An 11277-nucleotide genomic window follows, 5' to 3' on the forward strand; every position below is an offset into this window, starting at 1 on the left:
GGGGGGTGAGACCGCAAAAGAAACCATTTAGCCCAGCATGACATACTTATTTGTTCATTGTGCCTGGAGTGCCAGGTAAGTACATGTATTGACCTACTAATGAATGTATGAACACACTCAATAGTAAAACACAGTGTTTTATCAACCACGTCAAAGAAAATTGTGATTTATATTACCCCTTCATTGCTACTGCTAATTCACAGGGTCAATTCCCTACCAGACATAAAAAATCGAAACGAACATGACTGGAGTAGGAGACCTCAGGGTAAGGGGGTAGGGGTTGGGTGTGGTACAGGATGTCACAGAAAAATACTCGAATTAATAATTATTATTCATTTCTCGACAGTCTCCTGAGCCTGCACAGTCCTTGATTTATTCTCCATCACCCCTAATTTCTGCCGTTTTATGACAAGAAAAACAAAACAAAAAGCAACAATAAAAAACAAAACAAACAAACCCGAGATATTATGCATAATGAGGTCAAGTAGCGTTTTCAATCAGGGGAGAAAACCCTTTTCATGACGAGTCTCTTTGTTTTGGTTTTATGGCTGTACTATTAAAATCAAGGAAGTTTTTTTGTTTTTTGGAAAATATGTGTTGTGACCTAGTTGCCTATCGACGTTGTTTTAACAAAAGTAATTTTAATCAATTACTTCACAACTATTTACTGTGGACCCCAGCAAATCAGACAAAAGTTAGACCGGCCAATGAATATTGACACAAAATAAACAGATCGCCCAAATGTGAGGCAGCGTGGTGGAATCAGGCTCTTGTCAAAATAGTGAAATCGAAGAAAACAGCAGTTCTTTCCCTGCTTAGCAATTTTTATCATTTTTTTGTTTTTTGGCTCAACACCTTTTATGTCCATTTACACACACATTCCTTTGAGGACTTCACCGAAAACGTTGATTAAAGGCACAAAAATATAAATTTACAGTTTCCATGGACTCTCCAGCTTTGGAATTTACCAAGATTTGGCGGCCATTTTCTCGATAATTTTACCTCTTAAATCAGGTGACCCCTACCTCCTTCAATCCAAAATATCTCCACTTCTATTGAAGATGGATGGGTAATTTTTTCATTAAAAGCAAGACAAATGAACAAGCTTTATGATGATACCAATAACTCAATATGCCCAAAAATTGACGAGAGCCTGATTCCACCACGCTGCCTCACAAATTTTTGTTAAGTTAAAACACACACAAAAAGGTTAATTTTTTTGCTTGCCTTTCTTGTAAAATTTCATTTTTGGCACGTACGTTTTTCTGTCATGAGACAGCAGATTTAATTAGTAAAATAAATGGCTTTACCTGCTATGGGTTTTTGTTGTTTCGTTGTTGTCTCCAGTTTTTTGTGCCTTGACCACGTTTCTGCGCAATCTTTCAACAACATTTGGACACTGGGATTGCTTTGAAAATAGCACGAGGTACACGTTCAACAGTATGAGAATAAAACATGTCAGTTGAAGGCTACAGTTTTTCAAACTACGTTTTCCTAGCATTGTCTTGCGTGAGGGTATACTGTCAAACACACTTGAGAATTATTGGAAGTCGATGTTTGCGTGACTTCAAGAGTTATCCCTTCACAGAGTTGTTTATCGTCTGAAGTTGTTGTGAGCAGTTCCTCCTAACACCGGGCAAACATCAGCCAGATCTGAAAACCAACAATAAGAAAACAAACGGGAAAATTAACGATAAAAGGACCGGCCAAATTGTTTGCTTCTGTGGAAAAAAATGAAAGAAAACGAACAGAAAAACATGCAGTCAAAGATTCTATAATTCTATACTTAGCACATTTGACGTAATTTCCTGTTACCTTCTCACAAGAGATTACTGAATTCTTTTTTTTTTTTAGGGGGGAGGGGAATATCTTTAACCTTTATACGAGCTATGGAGCACCCCTGAGGAGCTAACACGATGCCGTCTTGGGGACAGTGTGGAGGAGCCAATAATAATAATAATAATACATTTTTAGATACATCGATACTTATGTTTTCCACTGGGTTGTCCCTCCCTTGTACGACCCAAACAGTTTTTAAAAAATATTTTATGTTAGGGTCAGGGTTAAGGTAAGGGTTAGGGTCAGGGTTGAGGTTAAGGTTAGAGTTAGGATTACGTTTCGTGTTAGGGTTCAGGATAAGGTCAGAGTCAGGGTTAAGGTAAGGTTTATTGTTGAGATTAGGATTAGGTCTAGGGTTAGGGTTTTTGTGTTATCAGATTTCTAAACATCCTTCGGCTTCCGAGAGTTTAGGTTCAGTGAATTTGGAGTAAGTTCCATTCGTATAGTATGATCACAAGCATTGTAGCAGTAGCTATTTCTGTTGGCATGCCCTTTGTATAAGTCACTGAGGAAAGAACAAAGATAAACGCGTTTGCTCCTCTGCATTCGAGACAACTATAATACTCGCTTTGCCCCGTTTAGTAATTCAATTTAGAAGGTAGAACACCAAGTCCCCTGTAAAAAAATTGGTTTGAGCCGATAGAACACTTGAAAATTAATCCATAATCTTTCCAGAACTCAAATATTGAACTTTAAAAAATCTTCTTTTTTTTAGAGACACACACACAAACACACACACACACACACACACACACACACACACACACACACACACACACATTTAAACTGCTATCACCTAACCAAACATACATCGTCACACTTTGCGTGACTATAATATCATTATGATTATAGTTGCCATAAAAACACGATCATATTCCAAATGGACACAACGCCACTAGACAAATAAGCAAGGTAAAATATGTTAGATTGCGTCCCCTTTAACTACAAGTTCAAAGCTTCTTCAACATTAACTCTCCCGTGTCTGTTCTGTATCAGTGTCTTGAGTCATTTCCACAATTTTCTTTACACCACTTTCATTGATGTTATTTATTCTGTTTGAAGAAAGGCTATACCATAGTAAAACATAAAGTTTAATAGTTGGACCACTAAGTGTCGCCTTACAGGGGAAGTAGTCCGGCGACTATGGTGGAGAGGTTAGGCGGTTCGTCGTCGTTCACAGAAGACCCGAGTATCTCCGTCTTTCTGCTGGGAAGTTGTAATCTTCTCAGCCCGGATTGGGCCTGACAGGCTGGGCAGAAGCAAGCTGCCCCCTATTAGATCTAAATTATGTCGATGGTGATGTAAAAAATACTTTCAATAGATTTGTTAGTGTGTTCACGCGCGCGTGTGTGTGGTCTTTATACGGGATGCCCATTGAAATGATCGGTTCGAACCGGTAGACGAGAGAGAGAGAGAGAGAGAGAGAGAGAGAGAGAGAGAGAGAGAGAGAGAGAGAGAGAGATTTAATGATTTAATGCATAGGTTTTACACTCACATCAACACGATTTAGATGATTTAGGAATGGGCTTCCAACCGTGCCTGTCCGGGCCAAGCAGGAGAGAAAGGGACACATCCCAGTAGAAAGAGCAAAATACTCAATACAAATTCTCGCCACTCGAGAACCGACCTCGGGTCTCCAGCGTTAGCCTAGACCCACACAGGAGTCGGGCCCAACTGTCAGAACCGACACGGTGATTTTTTTGGCGCCACCGGTACCCGACGGTGAGACAACATCAGTAAATAGTAGAAAATTGCGTGTGTTTTTTTTAAGTAGAGGTTTTACGGCGCTCGCATCTGCATAAGGTCATATGAGCGCCAGAAGATTAGAGGTTTTACAAGAGAGTAACAACCATAAAAAAGAAAAAGGGGAGATAAAGGACGATAGATGTTTGATAGGAAAGAAGGAGCAAACCACACCAGAGCACCCGCCAACGACCCACCTAAATGGCGTGTCACAGAAGGAGAAAGTTGTTGTTCTTGTTGTGGTTAAGAGGGAAGTTACGAAGACACGTCTGAAGAACAAATTGTGTAGTGCTGGTGACAAGACACCTGATGCCCCATCCTCGAGTGCTTTAATCTTGACTAAGGATACACGCTTGTAATGACAACAGTGCAGAGGAAAAGAAACTTTAAGTTAATAATAAAAACGTCGTGGTGTCTAATCTAAGAGCTGGAAACAAGAAGGCAGTGAAAAGACCACTGGAATTTAATTTTCCTCTCATGAATGAATTGGAATACAGGAAAAAGACAAAAAACCCAAAGCTTTTCGAATTTTAGCTTTGGATAAATATTAAGAATGTACAAAATCCACAGCAAATTTTGAAGAACTCTCAGCATTAAAAAAACAGAAAGAAACGAAGAAGAAAGTGCCTTCAACTATGCAGATGATAAAAGTGCACGAGCGTGATCTTTTTTCTTCGGCATGACTACTCAAGAATTTTGAACGGTTACCTTGAACAATATAAAGAAACAGAAACGCTTGTTGAACAGCACCATAGAACGTCTGTACAGAAAATAGATGTGGCGTCGGTGGCCTAGTGGTTAGGCTCTCGGAATCGCAACCGTGAGGTCGTAGGTTCGAATCCCGTCAGGGGCCCGACATTGTATCCTTGAGAAAGACAATTTACTGGTATGTTCCTCACTTCACCCAGGCCGAAATGATAATGAATACCCGGCTATACGCATTGAAAGATCTTTCAGTTTGTTACTAATGTTAGTGTTTGAGCGCCAACAAGGTTTCTGAATGATCTCAGAGGGTCTTGTGGGGCGCACACAGCAGGCCGTAGAGCGTGGATAGGTGCTTTTGTTACGCGTTTCGTTCAACCAATAGTTTTGCGAGCCTTTGTCGGCTGAAGCTATTTAGGTTTATTAACCCTTTCCGCAGCGAAATATTTCACATCTTATACACAAAGACTGGGTGGTGTACACCCGTACAATCTGATATAGAGAAATAATCGACATACGTCTGAAACCAAGTGGGTGGGCTGGTTACACCCTTACGCCCAGGATGAATGGAAGTTTGTTTTGTGGATGGTGAATTGTATTTAGAATATTAACAAGTATTCATTTAATTAAATCAGAATGATTGCCCCTTAACTGTGTCAAGTAGAACTATGAGACAAAAGTGACTTCTGACTCTGATCAGGAAATATGGCAACCACCCGAATAGGTTTGTGATTTGGACACGTAAATTTTCTTCTGATGCTTGATCTAATGTCTCTTTAAAGAAGACTGTTAATGCTATGTACAAAAGCACAAAAAAATTATAAAAATGTGACATATGAATCGGTTCTGAGAGGCTCAAACTCCATTTAAAAAATACATCCTTCGAATATATATTTGGGACTGCCTGTAGCGGTTACGTTATGTCTCAGGGAGACTTTCCTTTAGTTTATCAGTAACAAAATCATCAAAACTGTAATTGAGTCCACAGGTAAAGTCCGCAAAGAGTGTCATAGTACAAAAGGACAGATGGAGCCCAACAGACGGAAATGAAAGTCTCACTTTGGCAGCCTGTGGCACACACGCAGTTTCAATCAAACTGTCCCGTGGCACCCACTTCATCCCTTTGCTAATGAAAATATGACTGTAGTTAAACAGCCCCCCCCCCCTTTTTTTAAAGGAAGTTGGAGCTTTATGTTCAGTAAGCCTGACACATGCATGTGCAGCATAACGATTCCTGGTGCATCAACTGCTCATCTCCTTGGAGGCAAGCTTTATTTGGACAGAATCAACAAGTCCCAGACTCGACACTGAAAAGACGACCGGAGTGGATTTCAATACAGTCACTAAACTTGCTGTTGATTTCAAGGGGAGAAGACATAATGTACTAGGGAGTTCAATAAGTCTTTTGTCTGGGTACGAAGGAATCATTCTAGAGTAATGAAATTTCACTGGCCTTTAGACAATTCCTTGGGAACACACCATGCAAATTTTCAGGAAAATCCGACAATAATAAGCCACTTGTCTGCGTGTTCAATGAAACAATGCACAAAACCGTTTGTGTTTCTTTGTTGAAGCTGTGCCATGGAGCCTGTTGAATACCGCTCAGTTATCAAGTTTTTTACACTTGCAAGGAAAATTCCCTTCGCACATTTTTTAGGAAATGGTAAAAGTTCATGGTGACAAATTATGTCTTGTGACATACTGGAAAAGAAAATTCAAATCTGGATTCATGTTATTGGATGAAGATGATGAAGGGTGCCTATCCTTTGTGGTGACAGAAGAGAATGTGTATCCAAAGTGAAGAAACTGGTTCTAAAATACCGACGAATAACTGTTAAACAGCTCTCAAGTGAAACGAGAATCAGTGTAGGGTCAATAGAAACAATTCTCCATGACCACATTAACATGAATAAGGTGTCTGCGCGATGGGTACCCCGCCTTTTGACATGTGAGCAAAAGAAGCAGTGGGTTGAGTCCTGCAAAACTCTCCTTCGATTTGAGAGCAATGACATAATTTAAAAAAATAAGGTGACTATAGATGAAACAGGGATTTATCATTTTGATCCAGAACAAAAAAATGTCCTCCATGCAATGGTAAACCCCTTCTTCTCTCTCGCCAAAGAAGGCAAAGGTAACACCGTCAAATGGAAAGGTCTTGCTGTCATGTTTCTGGGATTGTGAAGGTATCATCGTGACTGACTACCTGGACAGTAGAAAAACAGTCACAGGAGACTACTACTCGGGTTTGTGGATACAATTTCAGTCCGAATCGGTGAGAAAAAGGCGTGGACAACTTCGTAATGGGGTCCTCCTACGGCATGACAACGCCCCTGCGCACATGGCACAACAAGCAGCCCAGACAACAGAGCAGCACGACTTTGAAAGCCTGCCACACCCAGCTTATTCATCAGACCGAGCCCCTAAACTTTTTTTCTGTTTCCTAATCTTTATAAAATCACTCAAAAGGTGTCTTTTCCATGACAACGAGGGTGCAATTGAAGCTGTTGAAGACTGGATAGGGGTCCATTCTGCATCATTTCTCTCTCAGGGACTTTTAAAGGTCAAAGAGAAGTGGCAGAAATGTGTTACTCTGCATGGTGACTATGTAGAGAAATAAAAGTATGTGTGCCAAGTTACAAAGCTCTATCTTTATTCCTTCATGTTTAGACCAAAGACTTCTTGAAGCCCCTTCGTAGATCTCGCTTGTGACAATTCATTTACTGACGTCAGGTTTGCAGAAAGCTTAGTGAATATGAAAGACACTCTGGCCATCGTTGGGGCTGAGTGAAGAAACAAAACGATTACTGCTCATGGAATTTCAGAAATAAAGTCTGCCTTTAACACACTCTGAATCTGAGTTTGTCCTTAGAGAAAAGAAACCTCTTGTTTCTCTTCAAAGTAAAGCAAGCAAGAAAAGAAAATTCTTGAGTAGGTCACTCAACACTGTGCATTATTTGCCAAAATTGATGAAAGAATGAACAATCTAAAAAATGGTATGCTTGTCGTTTTCAATAAAAACTACTGGAAAATGTCTCATTGCAAATACTAGAACTGAAAGTCACTTCATGTGCAAATTGCACAATGTTCCAAACATACTTCTGTGACACATTCTGTCCAGTTATTGAAATAATCCTTAAATAATCCAGCCTTCAGTTTCTTTTAATTTTTTTTACGTTCAAATGATCGAAATCCATCAGTTATATGAAATAAAAATTAATTTCACAGCCTCATGAACTTTGTATTTGCTTATCTAAAGCATGCCTTTTGTTGTCATAGTCCTATGAGCGGATAATTAAGTCTTCACAGAGTTAACTGCTAACCAGTTGTTGTAACCATCTCCAGTTGGGGCTATGGCAACACTTAAATGTGTAACTTACCACTAAACGTCATAAAGGTGAAGTAACATATGTCCTTCTTTCTTTTTTTCTTCTTTCTTTCTTTCTTTCTTTCTTTCTTTCTTTCTTTCTTTCTTTCTTTCTTTCTTCCTTCCTTCCTTTCTTTCTTTCTTTAAAAATATATTTATATAATTACTTAGTTACTTATTCCTTCATATGTCAAACATTCTCCTGTGTGTTAACTCTAAGACTAACAGCTAATCTAAGAATCCAAAAGGCTACACACTTTGTTGTTATTACTAAACACAAAAGCGCCGGATGATTTCTTTTCAAAATCCCCTGCCGTCTGCTTACTGTATAAAACATGTACAGGTGTAAAACACCCAGTCACTGCGATACGTGTACAAAAATTTTGATCGCCATGTGCTGGCATCATTTTGACTATTCAAACATTTTGCGTTACTAGTACATCAACCCGTTCATAGAACGGGACAAGACAATGTAAGCGAGAGAAACAGCATCAAGAGAAGGCAACATGTAGATGACAGTATACATAACAACAAATGCCAGACTTGAATTGAAAGCTCTTATGTTTTTCCTAAAATGTTTTGCATCACCAGTGTTTTGAGTCAGAAGATCATTCAGAATTGTCGGAGGCGGGGGTAAAGGTGGTAAATTCACCTGTCTATTCATGTAGCAAATAGACTTATTTTCTTCCTGAAACCTTTTTGCGTTGCAAAATCGACAAATTAATGTCATTCTGGAAAGTTCGTGAGGTGGAAGCGGATTGTCTGCGCACTCATCTAGAGCTGGGGGGACGCTGTTGTCGATTAGCCTGATCATGCCTATGATTTTGATCAAGATTTAGATCTATATTATCTTGCAACGGTAGATCTAGATTTGCTTGCCGTTGGATCTGGTGAGATCGGCGTCTGGCCTTATCTCGAGATGACATTTTCTTAATCTGTCTAGATTTCTAGATGTAGATCTACACTTAGATCTAGCCTACCTGACCCAATTTCGAGATGGCATCTTCCCTCACGTCGCCCGGCTCTATAGTCCGGACAACACCAAATGGACAACTTTTCGACCTCATTACACCGAATCTAAGTGGCGAATCTCTCTGATTTTTTTGCATGCGACGCTGAATTCTAAAAGACCTAAAAAAAACGTGCATTTGCGAAAAAAATAAAGAGGTGCTGTCTATAATATTATTTATAATCATTTGTAGGCTAATTATTTGCTCATTAAACTCAACACCGCACACTTCTTATAGCAAGCACGGCACTAGGCTAAAACCATAAACAATACAGGGTGTAGTTGCTGGGGCTCAGCCAGAAATTTCCGGGGGGGGGGAGGGGAGGAGGGGAGGAGGGGAGGAGGGTATACAGTTTGGTCAAACCCAAAAGCAGGAGTCAATAGAGTGCTAAGTTTGAAGCGCTAATGGGCATGACACGCCCCCCCCCCCAACCCCTCCGTTTATACTCATACATGTCTTGTCCTTTTTCGGGATTTGTTATAAGATAAAAAAGACGGCCTCGATCAGCTTTTATGGAGAAATAGTTCAGTAGTTTTAAGGCAACGTTTTTGGGGTTTGTAAACTAAGTAATCTAACCATGGTATTTAATGAAAAAGCGACAGCAAATTGAAATGCATGCGATCTCAATGACGGAAGATATGAAAGAAATTTTACTCATTGTATGTTACAATGAGTCAATCAAAATAAACCCACTGTCTCCCCACTAACCACGAATCTGAAAACAACTCAGTCTTGCGGCTCATGCAGCCAGGTAAAAAAAAAAAGAAGAAAAAAAAGAAAATTAGATTTTAACAAACAAAAAAACTAACACTTAACTACGGTATTTGGTCTAATAAAAAATAGCTGCACAGACTGTAATTAAATACTAATGGTTGTATAAAAAACACCTCTTAATATTTGTCGAATGAGCACGAAAATTGAGATTGTTTAGGTTTTTGGGAATTCAGAGGCACATGCAAAAAATCAGGAACGATGCTGTCCGAAATTTGACAGGGATTAAACCGGTTATGGAACACCTAGAACATCAAAGAATCAAGTGGTTTGGTCATCTGATGAGAATGTCACCAAATCTACCAGTTTTACGAGCTCACAATTCAAAAGAGATAAACGGGCAGGGGAAGACCACCCAAAACTTGTCGCGATGACAAGAGGCCCTCCAAAAGAATAGCATATCAACAACAGAAGCCACTCAACCAGTTTTTAACCGAAAATTGCTCCCCCCCCTCGACATCTAACGACACACGAGGCCGGGTTAAGAAAATAAAAGTATCCAATCTAAGCATAATCTCAGGATATGACACTTGCATCCATTTGGCAGCAATGCGTAGATTAGTTATTAAAGAAAACAGAACTCTTCTGAATGGCGAACAGACGGAAATCAGTGTCACTAAGAAGAGAACAGAAACTGGGGCACTGGTGGCATTGTGGACGTTATTCCAGAAAACGTTTTTTTTTTCTGTACACGCTTTAAAGCCGGCCATGGACCTGCAAGTGAATTTGATCAAGTGGATTACGTCAAGCTTACTCGCGCAAGCACTGCTCAAGCTGCGTTCATGCTTTGCATGCAACAGTGCACACATACAAGGTGACCCCTGTAATGCTACTTTGAGCATTGATTTAAACTCGACTCAGGTGTTCGGGTAAGACATGTTTATTTTCGTGACCGGGGAAGGAAGAAGCGCCAAACAGACTTATTAGTGGGCAGATTTTATGAGTTGACTGCCAACCTGATTTGCCTATTAGTACACTCTACACCCTCCCACCTTTTTTTTTATTTTTATAAAAGGTGATATATTTACCCACATGATAAACAGATTTGAAATTTTTATACTTTATCAGTTAATCAATTGTGATACCAAATGAGTCAAACATTCAAATCTCCGTGTACATATGATTGTTTTTGGCAGCAAAAGAGACATTTCCCTAAACTCAACCTATAATAATGCAAACTCAACATTTGAAACAAATTATCGCAATACATGTACATGTATAGATCTAATAGATCCCCTGCAAAGAGTTGGCGCAAATAAGGTCTACTGTCTACTTCACAAATTTCAAAATCACCCCCCCCCCCCCCCGCCATTTTCAGCTTTGTCCCCATTTTTGAAGCGTGACGCACTAGTTCACATAAGGCCTACCACAAAAAATTCCAACGATTGTGCCATAATGCAAACTACAGTAGTCTAACAGGCCAACAGAAGTTTTGCAGATCATTTTTATCAAGTTCCCTTTGCCTGCTGAGATCAAGTTTAAGATTAGTAAAGAGCAGAGAGCTTTCCGTATTGAACTTTTTATCGCCACCCACCCATTTCGTAAGATTAACAGTCCTGTTAAAGTGCCCTTAAGGCCTCCCTTGATGTCAAGTGCGGAAATTGTCCATCAGTTAAGACCTGTAGAGAATCACAGAAAAAATTCCCAGACAAAATGACCCTGGAGCTTTTAGGAGTATTGCACTATCTGATTTGAAAAAAGAAGTCACCGTGTGTTACGACAATTAATTAGCGTATACGATCGCTTAATTGCCACACTAAGGTTTTTATTCACCAAGTGCAGTTACGAAGATTTGACATTATCAACACGGATATCACCACAGGCGACGTCGTGGGAGAGCGAGGAGGG

The 11277-nt window shown here is 39.8% G+C and overlaps 1 protein-coding gene across 1 annotated transcript in view; it reads right to left on the bottom strand.

Moving 5' to 3' along the window:
* LOC101860796 overlaps nt 1-11277 on the bottom strand; it is a gene marked incomplete in the record, with an annotated part of 22474 nt that overhangs the window by 9097 nt on the left and 2100 nt on the right. Inside the window, 1 exon segment of the mRNA XM_035968438.1 lies at nt 1311-1653. Coding sequence (XP_035824331.1) covers nt 1311-1501 — 191 coding nt within the window.

Source organism: Aplysia californica, unplaced genomic scaffold (assembly GCF_000002075.1).
Source record: "Aplysia californica isolate F4 #8 unplaced genomic scaffold, AplCal3.0 scaffold00059, whole genome shotgun sequence".
Classification (NCBI taxonomy): Eukaryota; Metazoa; Mollusca; class Gastropoda; order Aplysiida; family Aplysiidae; genus Aplysia; species Aplysia californica.